Source organism: Drosophila albomicans, chromosome 3 (genome assembly GCF_009650485.2).
Source record: "Drosophila albomicans strain 15112-1751.03 chromosome 3, ASM965048v2, whole genome shotgun sequence".
Classification (NCBI taxonomy): Eukaryota; Metazoa; Arthropoda; class Insecta; order Diptera; family Drosophilidae; genus Drosophila; species Drosophila albomicans.
Genome location: NC_047629.2, coordinates 28,875,706 through 28,903,687, shown reverse-complemented (window position 1 = coordinate 28,903,687; position 27,982 = coordinate 28,875,706). Strand labels below are relative to the sequence as shown.

The window sequence follows — 27,982 nt, the reverse complement described above, 5'->3', positions numbered from 1 at the left end:
GGTTGTAAAAGAGAAGGTCAGTGGCAGCGCAGTCAGCCCTCCTACACACACACACACACAAACACATACACGCACACGTAGAGCAAATACTAACTCACTCACACCATGTGACTGAAACACTTATTGTCTCGCTCTCACTAACGCGTATCATTCGAAACTTTTTTAGCGCTCTCCGCAAACGCGCTTATCGAAGATTTGCTTTTGCTTTTAACGACGTCGACCACACTAAGTATAAGATGGAGAATGTGAAAGAAAATTGTGAGTGGGGCGCATTCGCAAATTTGTCATCGAGCGTCGCAGAACACACAATAAAAAACGTTGTCTATACTAGTCCGAAGAATTGCTCGGTCTCCCAAAAGTGGCCGCAAAAAGAAAGTGAACAAAAAATTATGAGATAATCTCAAAAAAACGAAAAAAAAAATACTCGATAGAAAGGGCTATACAAAAAATAATATAATTAGCCATGGCTACGGAAACTAGTAAAATGGTAAGTAATAATTATTCTGTCATAGATAATTTTCTTGACTTCAATTTGACGACCTTGAAAATAAATTACTTATGTGTGAGTGTTGTACGTAACTATGCGTGTGTGTGTGTGTGCGTTGCGTGGGTGTGCTTCGCGTTGGGTCATTAGGCACTGACAAGCCCCTTTAAGCCAACTGATTTTGTGGTTAATATTGCAGATAGTTTCCTATAAAAGTTGGTTACGTTGTCAGTGCAAATTGAAGACTCTACAATGTAATGTAGAGTTTTTGTGTATAGATTTATTAAAGTGAAGAGTTTGTACTATTTAAAAGTAGTACTAACGTAGTAAAGCTTTCCAGTCTAATTCTAATTTTATTTCCATTTCTGTTCTATGTTCGTACATATTTATTTTCCATATCTAACTTTAGTCACTGTCGTTCTCTTCTATTCGCTTCGCTCTCGAAAAACCTCTCGATATTATCCGACATTTCTGTATTTACAATAAGGGAAACACTTCCAGCTGTATTGTTATCTGAAATTTCATGCTGAAGCACACGCGTTCAAGTTGCTTTAGCACGACGTATGATTTCATCAGTTGAATGTTCTGTTTTTGTGCTATCAGCTCTTTAGAGTGTCACTAGAGAATCCCATGACTACAAATATCATATAATTATATTATCTAATTGTAAAGAATGGTTACGAAAAATTCAGTTGATGACGTAGTATTTCGTTTCTTCCGATTTTCCGTCTCGAAGTTCAACTCTGCCGTTATCATGCAAAATCTTCGCGTCGTTTTTTATCTGTAGCAACCACCAGCCAACCACCTGACCAAAATGAATAATTCGTAATGCCGCTTGATAAGCTCTGAGAAAATAGAATTTCTCCATAATTAACGTGCCAAGGTCTTTAAGAATAATTGATAAAAGGGCTTAAGGAATGTGGAATTTTAACGGAAAAAGTCATATAATTTGTTTTCGTGGATTCATTTTACTACTATTTAAATAAAGTGGAGATTCCTTTGAACAAAGTTGAAGCAGAAATAAAAAGTGTAAATATTTTAGCAACAATCTCAGATGATTCTACTAATTTTCTGTAATTGTTGTTAACCCCCTAATTAGGGGGTAAGCACGAACTTAGATTACTGCCCCCCATTCATTTTATCGGTCGTGAGTCCACATCATATACATAAATACTATATAAGATATAAAGTTAATGGCAGACACCGAAAAAAAAGAAAACAACGATAGCAATAAACACTTATAATGTGTTGTCCCTCAAGGTTGGATGGTTTACTTTGCTGTTAATTGATACAAATGAATTTAGGCATGGAACTGATAAAATGATTAATGAAATTAATTACTTCATGCGAGAACTTTCAGACAATTAATCGTTAAACGAGGAGAGATAGTAACTTGGTAACTGAAATATTCCTTCTTTGTGAATGAAGCCATTTGAGCAAAGAAAAAGTAACACAAATTTCAGAATTTTACCTTCTTATTGAATTTTTCCAATCTATCTTTAGTTTCTCAAGCATCTTCTTTAAGTGCATATTCCATTAATACCGAAAGAAACACCTGATGGAATGTACTATGTGATCCAAAATATCTGCATTATAACTCAGAGTACAACTTGTACTATTTATAGCGAGTGCCTTCATTTGTATATTTTGTCTTAAAAGAAATAATCATACCTAAACGTTCTCCGTATGATCTGCCCGCTAACCTCAACCCCTTGGTCTCACGTGCCAAATGACGCACTTGTTGTATAGCATCGCCATCCAAAACAATTGACGAAAGTCCAAAATTTATATATATAGCATCTTTGTACGCAATTTTGTTTGTGAAAATCTTGTAGCTGATCTTTGTATCTGTTATCTAATGCGACATAATATTTAAGAAGTGTTTTTCTGCTACAAATTTTTAAATTTGTCTTCCTCGTTTATAAAGATTTGGGTCAATCGAAATGATTTTAGTATTGTTTACTTCGATCACAAGCTAAATGCTTGTCATAAGTTAAGTTCATCTTCCGCAACTGGTTTCACAAGCAACGAGAAGAACTTCCATTAAAGCCATGTTGTTTACAGACTTTTTGCCTATAAATAGCCAAAGATTGGCGAGGCTGTTAATAGTGCTTGTTACCAATATAGAAACTTGCCGAAGGACCAGTTAAGTGTCTGCTCTAAAAATACAATTGACAAGACTGTACTACAATTGTGAGGCTACCTTCAAGGTCTAAAACTTTAATTGTAAAGAAAATTTAAGAAAAGTGTTCAATTTATAATTAATTATATTTATATATTTTGAATTTCTGAATAAAATGTTATCCAAATAGATAAAATAGTATTTCTGCTGCATCATGCCAAACATGAATGAAACGCTTTTATTAAGTCGTTGATACTTTCATTCTCAATTCTAAAAGTATATAACACTGTGTAGTATAGTATACTATATTTAATTGCTTACTGAGGCGCATCAAAGAATGCGATCATACGTATACATACATACTATGTATCTCACAATGCGGCTGTTTATTTTGATCCAATTAATAATTTACTTCGGAAATTTAATATGCATATAATATAGTCTGTGAACATGATTGTGTCGCTTTCAATAATAAATACTGCTCGTAGATCTCACAGCATATGAATATGTATGTTTACTATATATTATATTTTTCCGTAGACATATTCAATTGCTTTCTTTCATCGATTGTTTGCGATAAATATTTGATATTTGTGCACAAATTGTCCTTGTCCTGTTTTTAATTGCTCCATTGCCTGTTGTGCTATATTCAAATCGACATTGAATTCAAGTGAAAACAACAGTTGGCAACAGAATCGATTTGAAAATGCACTTAACTTTCTTTAAGTGCATTTTAAGTATAAGGGCTGCGCTTAAGTGCTAGAAATTTTATAATTAATACAAGCAATTACGGTTTCTAACAATTTTTAACAAGCAATCTTCATAGTATTAAAACATCTCAAAGGTGTTAGCATTAACATTGTTCTATACTTAATTCTTATTATGCAAGCTTATATTAAATATGTATACTATATACAGTATATTTCAATTAAAACATTTTCTTCCTGCTATTATAAGTTTAAAATTTTTAACTTTTTAATTTGCTGCACACAAGCAGCCAAACAGAATTTTAAAAAGAAGGAAGTAAAGAGTAAATAGAAAAAAGTGTTATCAAACTGTTCAATGTGTGGATTTAATGAAATGCAACCTTGCATCACCGATATATCGATAGGAGTTCAGGACGTTATTTTTAGCAACGAATACATAAGTGAGCATAAATTAAATAGAAGCTTGCAGTTAAGCTTTTGTAAGCAGGAAGTAAAAAGTATAAATGAAAAAGCGTAACCAAAACATTAAATATGTGGGATTTAGTTAAATGGATCACTTGCAACTCCGATTCATCGATAACATAATTGAATGTTAATTCTAATAGGAAAGTATTGGAAGAAATTAAGAGTTACCATTTTGCTGTGTCAGTTGGATAGAATTGAATATTAATCAGTTTCATATTAAATCCTCCAAGCGAAAAGGGATTTTTTTTGGAAATGCTACTTTCAGGTTACTAAGAAATGCTTTAAATTATCAGTTTTCGTTTCAAACTTGTTGAAAAAACAACCTGTTGCGCTTTCACTATAATTGAGTAGCTCCTTCTCTCTGTCTCTTTCTCTGTTTAAATCTGTGGGGGAAACAACTGTTGAGGTACAGCCATCGATTGTAGAAGTCGTTACACATGTTTACAGTTACAGGCTGCTGCTGCTGCTGCTGACAATGCGCATTTTGGTTGACTGATAAGACATTGTTATTGCACCGACCATGCATAATCTTTATGCATATGTACGTATCCCTGTCCAGCCCCCTCAACGCCGATCCTCCTGCTTGGATAGGTAACTGGTTGTATGTGGGGTCGGGCGGGGTCTGCAATTTGTTGCTGGGTGCAGATACTACGAGATACTACGACAACATTTCCTGCAATGCAACAAGTGTGTCTAGTAAATGCAGTTTGTCAACATTTTTCGCTGTTGTTTTGTTTTCCATTTCTGTTGTCGTCTAATCGTTTGCTTACTGGTATTTTCTGGTAACGTGTTCCAATTTATGTGCTCGATCTGTCAGCTCTTTTGCTCTTGGTGGCCTTTCTCCTTCTACTGCTAGCGCTGTTGCTGCTGCTGCTGCCTTGACATGCGTATGTATGCAGTGTTTGTGTATGTGCATGCTCTCACGTTTTACCTACCTTCTCTGCCCCGCCTCCATTCATATTCCATCAACTGGCAAGTCGCGACTGAGATGCCGTTTTAGGCGCTCGTGGCGTTGCCACTGTTTTGTTTGTTTGTGCCTGTTGCTATTGGGCTTCTTTGCTTGGTAGTGATGTGCGTGTGAAGGATGCAGCAAGTGTATTCAACTAATAAGAAACAACAACTTGAATATATTTTGCTTAAATGGTTATTTCAATTTCAATGCAGTTGTTATTTTAGTGTGGTAAAGTTGTAAAATAAATAATTTTTGGAAAAATTCCCACTTTGTGTGAGCCATTAATAATACTAACAATGAAACACTTCCACTTCAATAATAATTAACTCAATTAGCAGCTCACGCTGCCATCTCTAATTACCAATCGAATCTCTCGGTCAGTCTCTCGCGCACATGGCAGACAAACTCTTTTTACATTGCATTTCCAACTATGCTCAACTTGTTGCGTCGCATAGTGGTTACACGCTAACTAAACAGCTTGTCAAATTATTATTGTTATAATACAAAGGGGCATAAAGTCCTTTGACTATGCAATATTATATAATTAATGTAATATTAAAAGGTGAATACAATTTTTATAAATTCAAATATTCAAACGATTAGAATTTGTTATTACATAATTTACAAGTTTATATTAGAAGATCAACATTTTGAAAACATTGAACAAAAAGTATATATTTTTCTTTACTTCACTTTTTAATTAAATATGTTGTATTTGCCTAAATACTAGTTGCTTGCACCTCAAACGTTCGACCACTGTGCGCTGTGCACATGTATTCACTAACACACAAGTGCTGCGCCGAGTTATGTATACGTGTGTTGTTGTTGTTCTGCCGGCCAGAGGCACACAGACAGCTACGCACACAGTCACAGAATCGGACTCGAGCACTCAGTTTCATCGAACGATTTCTCGAGTTGTTTCAGTTTTAGTCAGTCGCGCATTGTAACGTATGCGAAACGGGCGTGTTCTGGTCATCGCCTAGTCCTTCGTCTACCGTTCTTCGTTGTCGTTGTCGTCGTCTCTTGGAAACCAACAAAATTGTGACTGCTGCTTCTGACACGCTGCAAGTTTTCAAAAAGTAAATAACACAAACATCGTAAAATTATAAATGAAAATAAAAAATACATACATAATTCGAGATAACAGAGCACATGTGAAATCAAATAGTATAGTAATTAAAAACAAATGTACATATCTCGATATGTATGTATATTAGGCGTATGTGTGTATTGTAACGGCGATAAAAATACCGCGCTGTGTTTATTTTCAATTTTTGGTTAGAAAAAGTGCCGCCACAACTTAAAGAACTTACTGACGTTTGCTTTTTTTTTTTGTTGTTGAATAACTGAGTGAGTGATGGAAAAATTCACCCATTATTATCCAGATCGTGTATAGTAGGCGCATACATTATATATACGAATCGCTTCAAAGAACCCCCCAAGACCATGCTTTCTTTGTCTTTTGTATGGTAAACTGGCCAGTTTATTTTAGTGTTTCTGTTTTTTCTACTTTTGTTGCCTTGCATTTCTCCCCCCACACACGCACACACATTCACTCCGATACTCTTCTCACTCTATATGTGTGTGAGTGAGTATGATTCTTTCTTTCTTGTGTGTTTCCTATATTATTCGATTCCATCCACCAATTCTACTCAGACGGAACCAAAGCAATAGCAGCTGCCTAGCACATTTGTTGACTTGACCGATACCATTTGCTCTCTTCCCTTCCTTAGGACTGTGACTGTGTGTGTATTTTGTAGGTGTGTGCGCCATTAAGTTTAATCACAATTTGTTTACCTGTAAACAGACAATTTACATGCTTTGTGTGGCATTTAACAGCTGTATTCTTAAGTTGAGATTGACCCAGGAAAACGACTATAACATTGACTTGACAATTGTCAAGTCTTCTCAAGTCGCCTAGTCTACAGTTTCAATGTTTCTCTTATTTGCCATGTTGAAAAAACAAACTTATTTTCGAGCAAAAGGTTTCTGTGTTTGCATGATTTCTTAAAGATTTCAATCTGCTGATCTTTTAAAATTCATTTGTTGGGTAGCTATGTATTTTACTAGATTTATAATATATATTGTTCTATAGGTCTCAAGAACACTAAACATTCAAGCAGAACAATTGTGATCATTCATAACTAGAAATATTCTGTTCTTCGTTATAATTGAAATTGTCGTATGAGTTTTGTGACAATAAAGTTTTGATGAAGAGATTGCGATCAGTCATATTTTATTTCCAAATAGAACAAATACATATGTTTTATAGAGTTTTGGGAAAATATTCTATATACATACATATGTAATTTGTTCAGAATTTTTTTTAGTAATTTCAAAATTGGTCGAACTTTTCAATTAAATTTGCCAATCTTCCAAAATTAGTCATCCATTAAGTTTATGTAATTTCCCAACTTTTCCGGGGCACGCAATTATGTCATGTTAAAAACCCAAAAACAGGAAAAAATTCCATGGCTAGATAACTTAATATTTAGCTCAAAAAATTTACCATAAACCTACGTCAACTTCTTATCAATAAAATAAATTTGATGTTTAAAGATTAAATTGATCATGCCATTGCATAGTATAACCATGAACTGTTCACGTATTCCCAAACATTCACTAATCACGTAAGGTATAAACTAAGCCCCTGCCTATGTAGACGTTTCATTAGAACTAAGTCTAAGTTTATAGCATAAGAGGGACAGCTGATCAGGTGATATATTTTGTTGAAGCAAACATTTGAAACATTGAACGCTACCTTTTATCTTTTATCTGTTATTTGTCGTCAGTTTGCATTTTGTATTTTGCTTTAGTATGTGCATTGCATCCAAAACAGCAATTAGCAATAATACAAATGACTTCAAGATGTGTTTTGAGTTTCGAACGTGTCATTGAACTTCCGCCTTCAGATACTGTTTTAAAGGGTCTTTTACAGGTGGTTGTTTTGATTGTTAGTCGTGCTTTGAACTGCTTGTTAACCTGTCCCCGTGCATTTCCGTAAAAGTAAAAAAGATACAATACAAAACCGAAACCCAAAACAAGTCCAGCTGTGACTTGTGTTATGTAATCCAGTTTGACATTTATTTCTTTTTTTATTGACTCACAAAAAGAAATCTAGACAGCGTGTTATCAATGCTGTGAAGCGAATAGAATAAAACCTCATGGTTCTAGAAGCGTTGTCAACTGCATTCCCAAGGCCTTTAGAAGTCTGCTCTACTTTGGCGATAAGCAAAGACGGGAAGCATAATTTATTCTATAAAAATATAAATAATTCATTTATTTGATAATACATTAGCATTTGTAAAGCAAGCTTTCTATGATGTTGAAAGAATAAAATAATATACAAATAGAATTATATATTTTAATATTCAGTAACTTATTTTTTTATAATATACGATCAAAATTTGTTCAGTTCATTGATACCTGAATCTGAATGCTGTAATTATTAATTCCCTTCTCAAAGTGCAATATCCCGGTATTCAAATAATAAACAATATCTTTCCTTCTCAAGACAAGATTCAATAAACTTTTTGGAGTTCCCTTTCCTGACCTTTCCTTTAATTTGCTGCTGTAATGTCAGTAACCGTTGCAGTTATAATTAAACATAAAAAGTGCATTTATAGATTTTGATATAAATATAGAATTGCCTAGTTTAGTTACCTTTCCCTTCACTTGGCGCACCTCAGCTATAGAATAAAACAGGAAATACCTCATTAATCGTTGATTCAACACAGCTGTTTAAACAGAACGCTTTATGACCAGGTAGCAAGTATCTGTAAAGCATCTCACACATTCCACAAAGAAAAATCTCGTAATGTCCAGTTTGGACTAGTTGACAATTGTTGTGGAATTGATTAACCTTTTCTTAAACCTTTCCACTTTTATTAACTATAGTAAATGAGATGTATAAAATGAAGTGAAATGCATTTCTAACGTTTCACACAAATTGAATTAACACCTTTTTTCCTATGCGTAGGCAGATAACGTGATTTTGTTTGGCAATTGATTCACACCTGAAGTAATGAGACCGCTAATCAAATATAGTAAACAACACAACACACCTCATAGAAATTGACGTGTTTCTCTCTCTGCCTCTCTCTCTTTGTCTGTTATAAAAACAGCTCTATATCGGGATACGATATCATTTGTTGTGTGTGGTCATTGAACGAATGGTGAACGAACATCAAGTGAATAGCCGAATATCTAGACAGATATGCGTAATTTTAGCCACAATCGTGATATGGCACAATTATAAAGATTACTCACGAGCTAATCAATATATAGTCCAAACTCGAAATATATTAAATTTCGGGGTAGCTGTCAAAGTTCTTCGAAATATTTGTTTGTTTCGCATTTTCCACTAATTTTTTAGGTAATGTTTTTGCATTTCTAATTATAAAATCAAAAGAATTTAAATTTTCCTGAATTATATCCTTTTCCGACAATTTTTATTTATTTATTTTTTAAACTCAAGTTTCCACTTGAAAACACTTTACATCACACTTAAGTCCTCGACATCTTCAAGTGTTTGATTGATTATTATTTTTCTATTTTGCTCAACACCTGATCACAATATTATTATGCAAATGTTTTCACAGTTTCCACAGAAATTGAAACTGACTATGTAAATTTCAAGTTCATTCACATGACATGTTAATTGGCACAATTATTTAGTGGCAATTTTTATTTTGTTCTGTTCTATGCCATATATGTCAGCTTCAATATCTGAGTAGTTTTTGTTCTCACATTTGTACGTTTTGTGTCACAGGGTTAATTTTAATTTGGTATGCTAGTCACTTACTGGGGAAGCGATTATTGAAGGCAAAAGTTTGATATGATAAAATATAATTTATAATGCAAATTAATCAATGAATATCGGAGGTTATCGCCAGTTATGCTGCAAATTTATGGAAAGAATTAATTAATTATTTATGGTGCATAGCAGCCGGTGCAATAACCTCACAAATTTTGTATACTCGTGATGAAATTTAATAGTTTTTTTTTTGTAAACAATTACTAGTATTTCTTTTGGGAATGATATTTCTATTCTCATTTGATATTTTGTTTACATTGTTTTGTTTATAGTCTGGCCTATAGCTGAGACGTAAATAAAAGTAATATTGATTTTATATTATTATTTCTTTCATTTCTACTAAATAAATTCGAAATGGAAGATCTATAAAGTAAAGTAAAGTGTGTAGAGTAAGTCGACTGGCATTTTATAATATTTTTTTTGCACCTAATTCTTATTGGGCTTGTCACGATATAGAAGGTGCATGATCGATAATTCAAACTGCAAATATTTATTCCACAATAGATCAGCTGCAGAAAAACAAGTTAACACGAGCTAAATTCTTGTGATTCGATTTGATTATAAATGCTTATAGCTATTAATACATTATTAAGCAATAGGTTCTCGTTGCTCAGTTCCAATTTCAATTCCAATTTCAGTTTCGATTTCAGTTCCATTGTGAGGAACTGTTGCCAAGTGCGTTCACCACAATTGCAATTTCCATATGAAATTTATGCGGCTTGCCGACTGCCGATGTCATAAAGGTGACTTTTCAGTTCAAGTCGTTAGACCTGTCAAGTTAATGAGCTCACCGAGCTTACCTGTACTTCATCCATACAATGAGTACAGTCTCTAGCCTTTCAATTTTCATTCGGATTTGTCTTTTCCATTTCACTTTAGCATTTGTTGTTAGTGAGTTTCGTGTACTTTGACTTTATTAATCGACATTTGTAGCGCCTAAAAAGAACGAACAACAAATACAGATTAAATGTGTATTAAGGGGGTAAAGTGCGAAGCTTGCTTAGCTTTTTTTAGAGTCAAGTATATAGGCAACATCAACATTTCGAGTGGGTTTCGCAACACAATTGCTTATCAATGTGTAGCAGCTAATGAGATGTTTAGCTAAATACCCTGTAAAAACGTCAATAATTGTTGTGAGTAGATTTGCTTAAGCAGAAATAGTTTATTGTTGAAAGTATAGTTAAACTTGAAATATGATCATGTAAATATTATTTATCTTTATTGTTTTGAAGTGTTTCTGCTTGCGGCTTTCTTTATTATTATTATTTATGTTACTCGAAACAACAACTGCATAATTTCCTTAGTTTTCTTATCGACAATTCTTATATACGGATTTTCAGTTTGCCAATAAATGTGCAATAATTGTCGGTAAATTGTTTATAATACGTTATATACAGGCATTTTATTGGGGCTATTTATCTCGCCATATTTTGGCAACTTATTCGAATGTATTCTGAAATACCAAAATTATTACACCCGAGCTGACCTTATAAATATGAAGATATATTGTAAACGATTATGTAAAGTGAAAGTAACTACTTACAAGGGTCAGACAAATTTGAATCGACAAAAAACTGGTTGTAAAAGGGGATTTTCAAACAAGATAAATGCGCAAAAGTGTAAAGAAATATATAAATTACAAATTTGTGGTATTTTTTTGTAATTAAAAAGTTGTAACTCAGAGATTTCAAAAGTGTAATTTTAAAGTAAGAAAAAGCACTTATGAAATGTTGAGATATAATCCAAGGGAATTCCCTGATATAAACAGCACCAAAGAGTTTACTGAAACCAGAGTAAGAGAGAGAGAGAGGGAGAGGAAGAAAAAGAGAAAGAGAAGATTAATAAGTTGTTTTAGAAATTACTCGCAATGAAGGTTAAGTATAAAATGAATATTTACATATCCAGTAGCTAAATAAATAAAGAACTAAATAATGCTGAGTATTTGGAATCTATTTTTAAATTACAATTAGTGATTAATGTTCAAAACAAGTTAAATATCTCCGTCTAGAGAATCGCTGTTTTAATTAATCTTGAAATTAACAATTTATGCAGTCCAAGCTGGAAAAGTACAGAATTCAGAAGTTGTGTAGCTATTTAAGGAGTCTTTATTATTCGTAAAATAAACTTCTCTTTGCTGTCTGGGAACAAGTCTTAAGATACTTTATGCTTTTAATGACTTGTTCCCAAGTCTTAAGACTAAACTTGATGCTGTCTTAAGACTTGTTTTCCATACAAAGCTTCTTTATGGAAGATACTGTTCATAATTTCCCACTTATTGCAACTTTGTGTCACATTTGTCCCACTTATGCGAGTTGAAAGTCTTTAATGTGCTTTACGGCCGACTCGAAAAGCCAATAAGTGATTACAATTTGTGCTGTAAATTCTGCTTATGGGCAGTTGTGTTTAGCTTCAAACCAGTTTAAAGCTGTTAAACGCACCCCAAAAACAAATACACTAAATAAACACATTAATTCCCCGCATTAATCTTGGCTAATTTATTAATATTCCAGAACGTGATCCAAGTTGAGGGTTATTTGCGTTTCATGACAAACTTTGCCTCGCTTTGTTTTTTGTTGTAACTTGAATGTGTTCCGCGGCCCCATTAAATCAATTAACTTGTAAACACTTCACTTATCAAAACTTGGTGACAATACTCCCAACAATATCGCAACTATTTCATCTGCAAACTACAAACAAAAGAAAAATAATGTCTAACATTGGTATTTCCCTTTTTTTTTCAATTGTTTTATTCACTTCAATTAACCGAAATCACTCTCTAGGAATGCGATGTAATTATAATGTATATAACTTTGATTGCTAACTAACAAGTGAGTAGGTTGGGAGTGAAGTGTATTATTAGATTCTGCTTTATGATTGACGTCTCGAGCAACAGCTCAATAGATCTCGTCAAACGTCACGGCAAACAATAACAAAGACTATACTTAAATTTGTCATATTTTTAGAATATGAAAGCAAGCTTGTAATTTGGCTAATCAGCTACAATATGAGTATGTATTTGTTTATACAAATGCATAATATGTATAAATTCATTATTAATTAAAATTCAGTGGATTCCATTTGAATAGAATAAAAATACTTATATATGTATAATATATGTAAATACGACTCAAGAGTATGGAAAATTTTAAAGATTTAATCTTATATTCAACATTTTTATTGCTTTTATTCTACATTATATGAAGATTTCTCAACCGAATAAAAGTTATATACATTTTTCATCAATTATTTTCTGTTGAAAACTACAAAATATATAAATGATTTATTACAACAGCTTTTTCTTGACAACATTTTTATAAAATACTGATTTTAAGATATTTCCATGTAAAGGAAAATAAATGTATTTATTTTGATATCTTTTTTTGCTCTCGGAATCCGAGAAAAATCGTAATTTTGAAGCTAGACTCTGGTATATTTCGAATGCGGTACTTAATCGATATACCAAATATGTCCTTCGATATATTTAAATTATTTTGCGGTATATTATTCGGTATATTTTTATTAATATTAACGCACTTATCGGGTATCTTACGTTTTAATTAATATATTTGAAACAAGAGCATTGAAACAAAATATTAAAGTTTTTGTGAAATTTGTAATTATTTTTAGAGATTTTATATGAATAATCAATTCTAATTTAATGGACTCCCTCTATAAGCGACAGATTTCATACGCTTTATGCTCTTAACTTGTGTATAAATATTTACCTCATAGAGATAATCGATGAGTATCTATCGACAAGCTTGTATAGTAACGTTCTTTTGTACATATTGAATTTTGATTGATAGTCAGGGTGCATTTTGACGTAGGTCCCTTCAACAGTCAATTGATAGTAAATAACATCTAAAATATACTAAATAGATGCTCAACTTTATCAACTTGTGCGGTTTCCCTGCGCTCTATCTCATGCTCTTGTCTATCAATTTTGTAATCAATCAAGCACACACTCAAGAACATAAGAATGAACTAACACATCGATGTTGTAATAATATTATATTATACTTTTAGAGAGTGACTTACAAAATGCGGTCACACTTCAAATTCGATTGTGCCCCTCATTGGACATTCGCGCGTGCTGGAATTTGTTTTTTTTTTCTGTTTGTTTTTTAATTATATTTTCAATTATAACAAATGACTTTTGACACAAGGCACTGTTTGAACATTTTGCACGCGCCTCACAAACACAGATATGTCGCTATATAGTCATATATAGTATATAGTGTTGGTAGAAACAGCTCATAAGCTTAGCTGCCGTATTATATACTTATGCATCACATGTAATAATGAAATGTCCCACTGCTCAGAATAACGAGTATTTTCTGTAGAAAAAAAACAAAACGGATGACGAAGTATTGCCCTCTAAACTAGTCTCGAAGAGGCACGTCTAGGCTTCCCTGACCTTACATAACTCAAATAACTTGGCGAATTATTATTATGCAATCTTCTTGAAATTTTCTAAGCAGTCCACAGAAGTCATAAAGTAAATACAGACTTTATTTATTACAGGGTATGTTTAACAAATGGTAGACTAAACAATATCTGATACTTGATTCACGTTCTAAATTGCACGACGTTTCTAGTGTGAAAATTAAATGCAAATTTTGTCGCCTATAGATTGAGTTACGGTTCTGTGAGCACACTACAACAACAATAACAATTTATACAAAACAATTACATTGTAAACAATAAACAAAAAATAAGTCTGAAAAAAGTGCCGACATTAAAACAATAAACAATTGTTCGAAAATTGTGCTAAACTGAGCATTATTAAGTTCATAAAGAGTTGATTAAAGTCAATTACAAATAGGTAAAAAAGAGAGCTGGAGATTGTTGTCTCATTTAGTCGGAATTATTTGCAATAGATGCGATAATTTAAGTGGACTTTGAGTGGCAACTGAGCTTGATTAAGATCTTGGCAAAATTAATGAGCTACTTTTTTGATTACCGCTCTGATAAGCTTCGTTAGTTATAAATTTAGCTAAGAATTCAATTTGAAAATAAAGAAAAGAAAACATATGTTTGTAATCATATAACTAATGATGCACCAATTCATAATAATTAAATTTGAATTCATTAAAATGATGCAGCTATTTAGAATAATTACATTTTTGCCATTGGCAGTCTAGCATTCAGAAAAATAATTAAATTTTTATGAAAGTTCTACAAACGTCTGCAACATGTGTAATAGTGTAAACAACGCTATTGTTTTTAATTATTTTGCCCTTGTTTTTTAATTTACTAAAGTGTTCGAAGTGCTAAAGTTGTCGCTCCTCTGGCTGTCTTTTCGTTTCCCTCTCTAGATGATTCATATGTCGGTAGTTTTCAATCTGTTGGTACTTTGTGAGCTTTAAAACCTTATCGAAACGATGCGCTTTCTCTCTCTCTCTCTCTCTCTCCTTACTCTCTTTCAATTACAGTCAACGTTCTACGCATATTGCATGTGGCACGCTATTGTTTCAATTTCAACGCCTTTTTTCACTCTCCCTTTTGCTGCAGACAGTGTATATATTTTGGTTTTTATAGTATTGACATTGACATTGGCGCCGTTTGCTAAAGTCCACCGGACTATAATTAGTGGGTGTCGTTTTGTATCTTTGGGCGACTAAGCTAAATATACACATTGTATCTGATGGATACAATTGTTGTAAAAGCCAATGACAACGCACACGTGTAAGCTTACAAAAAAGCCGCCAATTCTTTTCATTATTTATGACTGTCTCTCTAACCCATTGATTGATTGTGTGTGATAGCAATAAACTGGACGTGCCTCCCGACTTCGATGGCAATAAACTTAGGGCTAAATATATACAAACTATCTATCTATATATATGTTATATATTGTATGTATAGGAAAAAAAAAGATTTGTTTTGTGTGGTGTTTTGCTTGGAGAATTCGCACAGTGATTACCTAACTATCGACGACGGCCCGATGACGTCTGTCCATACATCGTATGGAGGCCAACGACGTCGTCATGAATATGCTCTTATGAAATATTTATATACCCACATATAGAACTTTACTGAACGCACCGAACACTGAAATTGTTGTGGACAAATTATTTAGAACACACACACAAATATGCAAAGTTTACATTTCATTAAATGTCGCCTGCGCAAAAAATTTGCAAAGGAATTGCTGAATGCGCCTACAGATTGTTTTGATTGTATACCCTGTAAATTATGAAAGAAACTGTTGTTTATAGTTATGGTAAGATATAGTTATCTTTATATCTAAGCCAAAATATGTTATGCAACTTTTAAAAATTTGTATTTATTTTGAAATACATTTTCTCAGCTCCAATTCTAGACAATTCCAATTTTCTACCGTTTATTACAAAGCTTACAGGGTATCGAACAACTTAAGGCCTTCTCCTATAATCCCCCTTTTTACTTTTTTATTATTTTGTGTTGACGTGTATACACCAATTTATGTGTCAATTTGCTTGATTTTCAATTGGTTTTGAGCCCATTTTCGCTCTCGCGCTCAACAATATTGATGAATGTGTTTTTAACGAACTGTAAACGATTATAATAGAACCATTTGAACAGAAATTGAGAACACGGCAACAAACAATAAAGCAACAAGTGGAAGAATACTGATGGAGGCTCGTTCAAATAAAACCTGTCGAATATATTTTATCAATTTATTAATTTGTTTTCTTTTTTCTTTTTTCTTTTTACTTTATTACAGATTTACCCCGATATCAAAATGGAAGTGTAAGTATATTTATAAATTTATTTGAATGTTCTTTTGATATTACTATAACTAATACATTTGTAAATTTAAAAACTCAAATATGTTAAACACACTCTATTATATATTTTGAATGTAACGCTATATTAATATACCAAATGTAGCCTATGGTATAATTTAGAATGTTTGTGGTATATTTTGGGTATAATCATATAATCTGGTTTTACTGAAAATGCGTAGAAATGTGGAGCACACTCGACTTTCTTTTTTTGTTTTCTAACTTGTTTTTTTTTTGTTATTTTAAATATTATTTTAAATTGTTTTTTAAATATTATATATTTCTATTTATATATTTCTAAAAATACTATTTCCTATTAGCATAATCTTAAATGTTTAAATTAAAATTTCAATATTAATTAAACATTTTCTTTAATTTTTTAGTGAAGTGGCCGATCCCGTGGAGCCGGAGGTCAAATGCAGCTCGTTCTTTGCCAATCACTGGAAGGGCTTGGTTGTCTTCCTCATGCCCATCATCTGCCTTCCTGTGATGCTAAACAACGAAGGATTGGTAAGTTTATTTAACTGCAAAAGCAACATTTTATTAAATATTTCCATAAGTATTAATGTATATCTGTTACCCTTAGGCATATCGCTGCATGTACGTTCTGCTGATTATGGCCGTCTTTTGGGTCACCGAAGCGTTGCCGCTTTATGTCACCTCCATGATACCTATAATAGCATTTCCTACGTTGGGTATAATGGTAAGTTAATTGCATTCTAAATTCTCATGACAATTACTTAATTAATGTTCAACATTTTTCAGGACTCTGAAGCGACTTGTATGACTTATTTCAAAGATACGCTGGTGATGTTTATGGGTGGCATTATGGTTGCACTCGCTGTCGAATACAGCGGTCTCCATAAGCGTCTGGCCCTCAGAGTCATCCAAATGGTGGGCTGCAGTCCCAGAAGGTAGGGAGTCAGCAATTTCCATTCTTAAAATATTTGATTATAATATGTATTAAATTTTAGATTACATTTTGGCTTGATTATGGTGACCATGTTCATCTCTATGTGGATCTCTAATGCTGCCTGCACAGCCATGATGTGTCCTATTATTCAAGCTGTGCTCGAGGAACTGCAAGCGGTGAGATAGCCTTTGATTTATTAATATATGAATAATAACATATGTGTAAAAGTACAGTCTCATTAACTTAAGTAATACTGCTTCCTGCTGTCGATTGATTTTGTTAAGACTAATAACTGTTGTCGCTACTGTTCTACTTTTAACGGCTGCTGTTTAACTTCTTACGACCGATAATCTACTACTTTTGATGACCGATAATCTACTACTCACGGCTAATGTTACCGATAGCTTAGTGCCTATCGACTTGCTAATGCCAACCATTACCGATTGGATCTATCGACTAGCCTCCACTTTTGTTACATTTATAGTGCGGCATCGGTAAATTTTGTCAGCTAAACAAATTCATTAAATACCAAATACTTTACATTGATTTAACGGACAATTAGACAAAATTTAGATTGTTTCATATGGTCTGCTTTTTTCAATGTTATTTTCATTCACCTAAATAAATTAGAAATCTGTTAGATCCAAAGTCCGATTTATTCATAACTTATTCTTAACATATTTGTATGTGTCCAAGAATCTTTCTTACATCGACTTTTTGTCTCTATGTTATATCTTTCAACTAGCATCAATTTATTTATTATTTATTTTTCAAATTGCAGCAAGGCGTCTGCAAAATTTACCATGAGCCTGAGTATCAAATGGTTGGCGGCACGAACAAAAAGAAGAATGAAGATGAGTAAGTTAGCTACTATATTAATTTGGAACACATTTTTTAAACACATTTTCTGCTTTACAGATTGCCTTACCCAACCAAGGTCACACAGTGCTACTATCTGGGCATTGCCTATGCCTCGTCTCTGGGCGGCTGCGGCACCATCATTGGCACAGCGACAAATCTTACCTTCAAGGGCCTCTACGATGTCGCGTTCACAAATGCCACTGAGAAGTTGGATTTCCCCACCTTTATGTTCTATTCGGTGCCCTCGATGTTGGTCTATACTCTGTTGACATATGTGTTCCTGCAATGGCATTTCATGGGTCTGTGGCGCCCGAAAAGTAAGGAAGCCCAAGAGGTTCAAGTGGGCAATGACAATGCGCATGTGGCCAAGAAGGTTATCGATCAGCGTTACCAGGAGCTGGGACCCATAAGCATGCATGAGATTCAAGTGATGATCCTATTTATCATCATGGTTATCATGTACTTTACACGCCAGCCGGGTATTTTCAAAGGATGGGCTGATTATTTCAATGCCAAGTGAGTCAAAATTAAAGTTAAATCTTTTCTATTTGCGAATACTATTTGTGATTCATATTATAGGGTCATTAAGAATTCGATGCCAACAATCTTTGTGGTCATTATGTGCTTCGTATTGCCCGCTAATTATGCATTCGTGCGATACTGTTTAGCCAATGGAACTCCACCCAAGGGACCAACTCCTTCGCTCATCACCTGGAAGTTCATACAGACGCGTGTGCCATGGGGTCTGATCTTTTTGCTTGGCGGTGGCTTTGCTCTAGCTGCAGGCAGCAAGGCAAGTGGCATGGCCTCCTTGATTGGTCAATCGATGAGCGGTCTGAAGGTGTTGCCCCATTCGTTGCTGCTGCTTGTGGTTATTCTAGTTGCCGTATTCATGACTGCCTTCAGCTCCAATGTGGCTGTGGCCAATATTCTGATTCCTGTGCTCAACGAAATGGTATGGATATTACGCTTTAATTCCCATTTAAATATATACTAACTTTATGCATTTTATTTGCTGTAGTCATTGGCGTTGAAAATACATCCTCTGTACTTGGTATTCCCAGCTGGCTTGGCCTGCAGCATGGCATTCCATTTGCCGGTGAGCACACCGCCAAATGCTCTCGTTGCTGGCTATGCGCATATACGAAGCAAGGATATGGCTATTGCCGGCATTGGACCGACAATTATTACCATCATTGTGCTCTTCGTTTTCTGTCAAACCTGGGCCTTCGTCGTCTATCCCAATCTGGACACGTTCCCTGAATGGGCGCAAGAAGCCGCCGCAGCTGCAGCAAATCACGCGGCTCAGTTGAAGGCCAATGCCGCCAATAACACACAGATTGCCGCCAATATTACACAGGTTGCCGCCAATGTCGCACAGCCTTTTATCAACAGCACCGTGCAAACGTTGGCCAATTTGGCTGCTAATGCAACAACAATCTAATTAATTAGTTAGTTGTCTAGTCTAAAATAAAACACAACACAGCAGCGTGAGGGAACTGTACAAAGATAAACATGAACTAGGAAAAAACGTGCCTTTGCTGATATGTTTATTAGGTCTACTACACGGGACGCTAGTTATTATTATTAAGAGTTGATAAACAAAAGGAACCACCACAAAAAGTTCGAAAGTTTTTTAACGAATTTAGCAAAAGTCAACGCAGAATAATTCTTTAACTAACCCCCTCTAACGATGACTGACACACTGAGTGAGTGACTACTGTGAACAGTTTACAATTGTTATAGCGACTTGTGTATAGATTATGTCAAAGTTAACACTAATTAGGAAATGGGGCGTCCTTCTAGCAGCCTAACGCATTTACTATCAGCCTTTAAATTTAAAACAAAAAAAACAATACATTTAAATAGTTCTGAAACACAAAACTCAGCTAAATACATAATGAACAATGTTACTTAAATGCTGCATTTAGAGTAATAATCAAAAGTTATATATATAAAATGTTATAAAACAAAACAAACAGGCATTGAAATGTATTTTCTATACTCTCTTCTTTGATATACCATTGACTAGACTGACATGTGTTTGTATTTCTTTTTATATTTTATTTTCATCTTGTTAAATGTAAAACAAAAGAAAACTTGTAAAAAAAAAAAAACAGAAAAAATAAAATTGAAATAATTACTCAATATTTAAATGCATACCGAAATGAGCACAAAAATTGCATTAGTTTTAAGCATAAATGATAATGTGTAAATTTGCAAACGATTTATGTTTTATATAGTTGTAAAAATTAAATAAAAATAAAAAGCTCAAAATGTGCAAGCAAATTCTCTAATTACTACAACATTGAATATAGATGTGAATAACAATTTTAAATAAATCGTCAAATTCGAAATTCAAATTTAAATGTTTCGCCTATTGAAATGTCCGCCAATAATACAATCTGGCAACTTCGCAAGCAGTATTAAAATACCAATTGTACTCAAGTATCGATAGGTCTGGTCTGCTAGTATTGAAAAACATTTACCCGTCGATACCATGCACATGACATATCGATATATATTGATTAACACTTCCCGGCTAATTCAAATATGCGCTTTTCATACAGTAATTTAAACTACTTGTTGCTCTTCGTATATCAAAAAGATTAAGATTTATTACAAATCGATAACATACAATATGAATGTGTTTTATTTAGAGCTACTACAATTTAGCATTTGTAAAACAAGGCACACGCACATGGAGGAAAAGGAGCATTAAAGTACCACAAGAAATTGCCCGCAACCAAAAGAGGTTCAGTGGGAATATGGATTATAAAGTGCAATAAGCTGTACTCTTCAGCAATGAATTAAGCAAAACCCACTGGGTGTTACATCAATTAAAATTTGGACGATTTAATCAGATTGAGGGCCTCGGTAAGCATGCGCCCGAAATCGGCATGAACCAATGTAAAGTTCTTGACGGCACGCTCCTGCAAGAACTGGCTGGCATTGCTCAGATTGTCGGCAATATTCTGAACGAGTCGCTTCTTAGCGCAATTGTCAAGCACATGCACCCAGAAATCGGTGACCTGGCCATAGTTATCCTCGGTATCGCCGCTGCTATAGCGATAGACATCGCCGGTCACCGGGCAACAGGTGGACAAGGCACGAGCACGTGGGCACTCCTGGGGTCCATTGAAGGAGTTGGGGAAATAGTTGGGAGCACCGCCTTGATTGTCGGTGACATTCATGAAGCCATCGCGTTGGAAGTTGGTGACCTTCACGCGGTATGGGCAATTGACGGGAATCTGCAGATAATTGGGTCCCAGACGATGACGATGCGTGTCCGAGTAGGAGAACAGGCGACCCTGCAACATCTTATCGGGCGATGGCTCAATGCCAGGCACCATGTGAGCCGGACTGAACGCAATCTGTTCGACCTCGGCAAAGTAATTCGTGGGATTGCGATCGAGCACCATTTTGCCCACGGGAATCAAGGGGAATTCCTTGTGGGACCACACCTTGGTCACATCGAATGGATTGTACTTGAACTTCTTTGCCTGCTCAAAGGTCATGACCTGAATCTTCAGTGTCCAGCTGGGGAATTTGCAGTTCTTGATGCGATTGTACAGATCACGAATGCTATAATCGGGATCCGATGAAGCCAAATCCGCAGCGGTCTTCACATCCAAGTTCTTGATGCCCTGATCCGTCTTGAAATGGAACTTGGCATAGATGGGCTCGCCCTTAGCATTCACCAACTTAAAGGTGTGCGAACCGTAGCCATTCATGTGGCAATAACCATCGGGAGTGCCACGATCACCGAACAGGAACGACACCTGATGCGTCGACTCGGGACGCAGCGTCAAGAAGTCCCAGAACATATCGGCATCCTTCAAATGCGTTGTGGGATTACGCTTCTGGGTGTGAATGAAGCTGGGGAACAGAATGGGATCACGAATGAAGAAAATGGGCGTGTTGTTGCCCACCAAATCCCAAACACCATCGTCGGTATAGAACTTGACAGCAAATCCACGAGGATCACGTGCCGTATCAGCCGAACCACTTTCGCCACCCACCGTGGAGAAACGCACAGCGAGTGGAGTGCGCTTCTTCACCTTCTCGAACACCTTGGCAGCACAGTATTGGGTGATGTCGTGGGTCACCTCGAAGTAACCGAAAGCACCAGCGCCCTTGGCGTGCACGACACGCTCGGGAATGCGTTCACGATCGAAGTGCGCCATCTCGTCCAGGAAGTTCACATCCTGCAGCAGCAGGGGGCCGCGAGGACCCACCGATTGAGTGGCATCCTTAATGCCAATCGGAGCACCGGCACCAGTTGAAATCACACCTGGAGATTCCTGGAAATATAAGAGAATGTTTAGATGAGTTAAGAGTATACAAAATTCACAGCAGCTTACGTAAAAATGTATATTGATCTTTCTAATATAAATACATACTTTCTGTATAAATACATTTTCCTTTAAAATAATCATATACTACATTTCTTGCGTTATTTTTCTTTGAATTAGACCTAGTCTTTTTTTTTTAATTTAAAACAAGTTAACTTGTAAGATTTTCTATTCATATTTTTAATAAGTAATAGAATTCCTAATTCAATACAACGATCTTAAAGTTTTTATAAATACTTTTTCCCTTCCTTTCCTCCTTATTCTTTTTTCTTTCATTTCTTTAGATTAATTTGTTTACTTAAAAAAATCCAACTACCTTGTACTCTTTTGATCATATAATAAATAATACTATAAAAAAAAATAATAATAATATAACAAAATTTCAGTTGTCAAATTTATTTTCCTATAATTCTAATAGTGTTCAAAATTGCTATATTTCAACTAATAATATTTACCTTATTAATTTAAAAATAATAATAATACCTAATGCATTAGCATATCAAATCGTTAACAAGCATTTCGTAATTTCCCAAAATTGCTAACATAATGATTTATGATAACACATTTGCGATAAATCATAGTCATCAAAGTACATATGTATAAGTGTTTACTTACTTATATCGATACACATATCAGCTAATAATCAATTCTTATTTTATTATATGTCACGCCCCTTCTATGACGAAAAAAATAACCCAAAACAAGTTTATACAATCTTGTATGTAGCTCCGCGTTCATTAATGTTTCTGCAGCTACTGAAAATCAGTCAGCACTTCTTGACATTAGCAATGTCAAACGAAAGTGGAATGTCACGAAATACTTGAGCTATTTCTGGAATTTACGATTCACAGGGGTTCAGCTAAAAATTTAAGGTTCTTTCTATAGAGTAGGACTCATTTGCGTAATATCAGTTTATAAAGTTTCAATTTCAATTTAGTTGCAGTTTGTGCTGTTATATAATCGAGTTCAAAGTATGAGCTGACATTATCTTATCTAATCGGGTGCAAATGAAGAAGAAAAAAAAAAAAACATAAACATAAAGATTGGCAGACATTTTGAAGGCTTATCATAGCACTCCTAGGGGGGCGCACAAATTCTGCATAGAGATTGAGATTTTGTTTTGTATAAGTAGTAAAAACTACAAGGAGAGATTTCAAATTTCATGATAATGCGAGCTCTTTGCACTATAGAAGATCTTTATGATTTTGAACCTGGGTGCAGCTGCTGCTTGTCTGCCTGCCGCTCCCAAGAGGAGCTTATCAGCATTTTCCGCATGTACGACACAAAGATATTGTATCTTCAAGATACACAACAACTGACTAACAATGCAATCTCACAGGCATTTAGCGTACAATGCCGCTGTCTATATACTTAGCTGTAATTATATAGTATATAGTATAAATGTACAACATGCATCAGAGCTCGACGATGAGTCCGGCATATTAAACAAAAGCGCGACACTAATTGAATTTCACTGCTCTCGAACTTGCCAATTTATTGCAATTTGTGAAGCTCGTATTAATATGTAGAATTTATCTATATCTATACTATAGATCTGCACTATGTTTCATGCTTAATACATTTTGTTTTTTTCCGATTTGCAATCTGCGTTGTTTGCACTTTGAATACTGTGAAATGTGGGGCCACTCCAGAGGGCGCAAATGGATAGATAATAAGAAGCAAACAGCCGGTATCACTATATATACTTATATAGTATATATGCACATATATATGTACCTCAGTATATACATTCTCGATTTCAGTGTGTGTGAGGAGCATTTTGATAAGACTCGTGTGTATCGATTGAACCTGAATGCAAATAAAAAAGAAACAAAACTAGCAGAGCAAAGTTTTAATTGCAACTTGTTTGGCTGCGGCAGCAACAAGTATTAATGAAGCCTGCAGATTGCATGTTAGTGATAAAGATAGAAAATGTGTCGGCGAGACAGATTGAGAAAAAGTAATACCAATTGTTGGCGCTTGCTTAAAAGTGAAGCGGAGCAAAGGAAACAGCTTAACGAAATATTTCATGAGACGAAATTGTTACAATATTAAATTCAAATTATCAGCGGAAATAAGTTTCTTATCGACAATAAAAAGTTACAATATTTCAAATACATACAGCTGTGAACTTTATGTTAAAATAGCAGTGCTTATGACTTATGCGTTTAAAATTGAAATATACTGTTATATTTAGTTTTTACAGCTTAATGTATTTATTTTAAAACAATTCAACATTTTTCTCAATATTTTAGCAAACAGCAAAAAAAAAATGCTGCATTGAAATTGCAGTGTTAAAAGAAAAATATAATAAAATTTGAAATATGTTTAAAATAACTTTACCCTACCAAATTACGAATTGGTTACGATCTAAAAATAATAATATATAAAAACGGAGTACAAGTATTATAATTTTCACATGATAAAAGAAATACAAATAATGAAAAATTTAGGACTGTCTGTAAAGTAAATTTGTTATTAATTTTTATAAATTCATAAGCAGAATACTGGAATTTTATATTACTATTATTTTCGATTTTCGATTTTCGGTATATTTTCACATTCCAGACAAACAAAAATTTTAATGACATTTAAGGGATTTCATAATATAATATTTAAGGAAACGGTTATAAACTTAATTTAGGCCAAAACTGTTAACATATCTATTAAAATAAAGTATTATATTGTTATTGCAAAGAACTCTTAATTTTCAACATTTTTATAAAGAAATTTTTCAATCTGAAATGTGGTTCTAAATCCTGAGTAAAACAATACAAATCCTTGTAACTTAAATAAATTTAGTGCCTAAACTTTAAATAGATTTCTCCTTTTTAAGAAATCTCAAGAATTTGTCAAACATTTAGAATGCAAATAAACAATTGTAAAGCACTTCTCTAACATGTGTTTGTTTGGATATGTTTATCGTCTAGTTAGTGAAATATTTCGTATTTTGGGCATTCCGATGCACAGAGAACTGGGCAATAGCCGTATATAGAGAGGGGGAGAGAAGGGGGGCTAGAAACAAAGGCAAGACCGCATTGATGCCTGACAAAATGCAGTTTCGAGTTGGCTGCTTAGTTTCTATAGAAGGTCATGCAACGGAACAACACGAACGAACACCTCTTTTTTTCTGGGTCACTTCCACTGTTGCGATTTCGAAACATATTCTCACATACAACAACAACAACAGCAACAACAACTAAAATTCGTACTGAATTTAGCAGGCGAGTGCCAACAGCATTGCATAACCAAATGTGCAACCAGAAAAACTGATTGTGCCACGCAGACACAATATAAGTTAACGCAGTTAGTTCCTCCCCTCCACCCCAAGCTCTGCCTCTCCCATCCCACTTGCAACTCGCCGATTGAACTTGTTTGGGGCGCATGCGTGGCGAGTTCAACGGCATCGATCGACGCCAAGAGTGCTTGCAACCAGTTTATGCAACTCCAAGGTGCATTGACATCCAGGTAAATAGCAAACAAATAAATTGTGAACCAACCTAGCAAAGACAGGAGTTCATTTTGTGATGAACTAAGATATACCCGATATTAAAATTTAAAAATAAATAAAGAACAAAATGAAGGAGTCTGGTCAAATGTCTTTTAGATAATTTTCTTTATCTACAATAACATATTAACGATCTAGCAGAAAAGGTGAAAGGATTAAATGTTCTTATGTAATTTCTGAATTTAAGACAAAGTGTTTTATACAAATTCTAATTAAATTGAATTGGTTTTAAAAAAAATTTCTAATAATTTACAGAATTCCAAACAAAATAAGAAAATTGTTTGAAAAACAGTTTTGAAAATTATTATCATAAAGTAATAAACAAAATAAAAATGTTTACTTTTATAATTTCAATTATTGGGTTATTAAAGAATTTTTAAAATTTCAATATTCAAAAAAAAAAAAACATTCTAAAATTCTAAATTACATTAGATAATTCTATGCTAGGAATTTTAAAAATTTCTTCATTATGAAATAACTAAGTACTATTATTTTATAATTCAATGTCTGATAAACTTTCGATCTTTAGATTTTAAAGCACTTGTCACTATCTAATAATACCCTTCTAAGCAAACTGTGCCGGGTATTAAATAATAAATAAATAAAGCTAGGCCCCGCTCGAAAACCGACTTTGGCACGTCTTTGTTTATAATTGTTTAGCAACAATTATGCATTGAGCAATTTTTTTTAAAACTATTGCGTGTGAAATCAAGCAGAAATATTTAATGTATTAGAGTGTGTATTATTATTCTTTTTTTTAATATTCTAAGTGCAATTTACTCAAGGTTCTGACAAAGTCATTAGAAACCCATATCTAAATTGCTGATTAAGCTCGCTTTGCCACCTAAGGTGGCAAGTTTCATTTCACAAAGTGCACTTGTTAAATTAATTTGTCTTATCTGAAGATTAACTGACAATAAAACGAGATACGGAAATGGAACGAGATATAAAGGGGAAATGACTCAAATAATATGGAGCAAGTGCGATTATATTATGTGAAATATATGCTAATGAATAAATTCAGCAAACTCGTAAATCTCTCTCGAAGCATATAAATAAAACCTGAATAGAAGCAAAAATTGGTGCCAAATAAAGAAATAATAGATTTAACACAGAAACGTAAATATATAGGAAATATATGTGGCTCTTAGCCCTTTGGATTAGGTGCTAAATTTAACAAAGTCAAATGTGATAAGCCTTATCAAGCATTAAAGAGATAACGATAACGATTAGTTTTTGGGGGTTTTTAAGCCAAATGCAAAAGAGAGGCAGCGGCAAGTGAAAGGTTAGGTGAGTGTGTGAGTTGATTTGCGAGAGTGCTAGAGAGAGAGCACAATACTCCTGCCTTACTCAACACAAAACAACAACGTTGTTGAACTTTGCCTCTCTTGCTACTCTTCTTCTTTTCTGTTATCCGGCGTCGACTGCGCTGCTGCTGCAGTTTTGTTTTGCAAGCGGCTATTTTGGCATAATGTCGCTTCATTATTGTTGTTATGGCATTTGAATAAATTAATTCTAATTTTGCATTAAAAACGGGTGTGCTGTACGTTTTGAGTTTTGCGTCTTGTCTTTCTTTGGAATTTGTTCTTGTTTTTTTTTTTTTAACGGGGCCCCGCTTCATTTGTGCAACTCACCTTCAGATTGTTCTTATAGTCGTGGAGTTGGTTCGATGCGGCATCGCGTTCAGCCATTTTATTGCCTTAATATTTTTGATAACCAGAATTTGTCGAAATGTAATCAATCTATAAGCACTAGAATATTTCACGCGCTGTCGCTTTTAATGCGGCTAAATTTTGTTAACTAAAACACGTACAACGCAGTACTCGTTGCTTTTATAGGCGCTCCCACAAGTACATACTATTTAGTGAGACCGTATGCAACCCATATGGAAATACCTAGCGGCCATTTGTTTTGCCACCGAATGTAAACAATTTTACTAACAGCTGTAACAGCTGATTTTAACAGAGGACACGCTAACAGCAAAATTTTCTTCGCGCATCCAACCCGGTAAACAACAGCGCTGTTAAAA

At 34.2% G+C, this 27,982-nt stretch overlaps 2 protein-coding genes and 1 long non-coding RNA gene across 5 annotated transcripts; 1 reads left to right on the top strand and 2 right to left on the bottom strand.

The window, feature by feature from the left end:
* The first annotated feature begins 294 nt into the window (after positions 1-294).
* Positions 295-20,233, top strand: LOC117572768 (protein I'm not dead yet). Of its 2 annotated transcripts, none has more exons than XM_034255856.2 (10): positions 295-487; positions 16,256-16,281; positions 16,700-16,826; positions 16,903-17,019; positions 17,082-17,230; positions 17,291-17,405; positions 18,011-18,087; positions 18,148-18,606; positions 18,670-19,045; positions 19,112-20,233. In XM_034255856.2, the coding sequence occupies exons 1-10, from the start codon at positions 464-466 to the stop codon at positions 19,532-19,534; spliced, it is 1,893 nt and encodes a 630-aa protein (XP_034111747.1). In that variant the 5' UTR covers positions 295-463; the 3' UTR covers positions 19,535-20,233. The 2 variants fall into 2 exon arrangements, with proteins under 2 accessions (XP_034111747.1, XP_034111748.1); XM_034255857.2 differs by lacking the exon at positions 295-487 and adding an exon at positions 5,652-5,809.
* LOC117572770 (uncharacterized) lies at positions 10,160-13,734 on the bottom strand. 2 transcript variants are annotated; one of them, XR_004572540.2, is made up of 3 exons: positions 13,585-13,733; positions 10,347-10,482; positions 10,160-10,272 (listed from the first exon to the last, which is right to left on the bottom strand). It is a non-coding gene; the product is annotated as an uncharacterized LOC117572770 (long non-coding RNA). The 2 variants fall into 2 exon arrangements; XR_007955122.1 differs by having other exon boundaries at positions 10,205-10,293; positions 13,585-13,734.
* A 449-nt stretch (positions 20,234-20,682) lies between the features above and the next one.
* On the bottom strand, positions 20,683-27,791 carry LOC117572769 (catalase). Its single transcript, XM_034255858.2, has 2 exons — positions 27,588-27,791; positions 20,683-22,394 (listed from the first exon to the last, which is right to left on the bottom strand). Exons 1-2 carry the CDS (start codon positions 27,642-27,644, stop codon positions 20,931-20,933), a joined length of 1,521 nt encoding a protein of 506 aa, XP_034111749.1. The 5' UTR covers positions 27,645-27,791; the 3' UTR covers positions 20,683-20,930.
* Between the last annotated feature and the right edge of the window lie 191 nt (positions 27,792-27,982).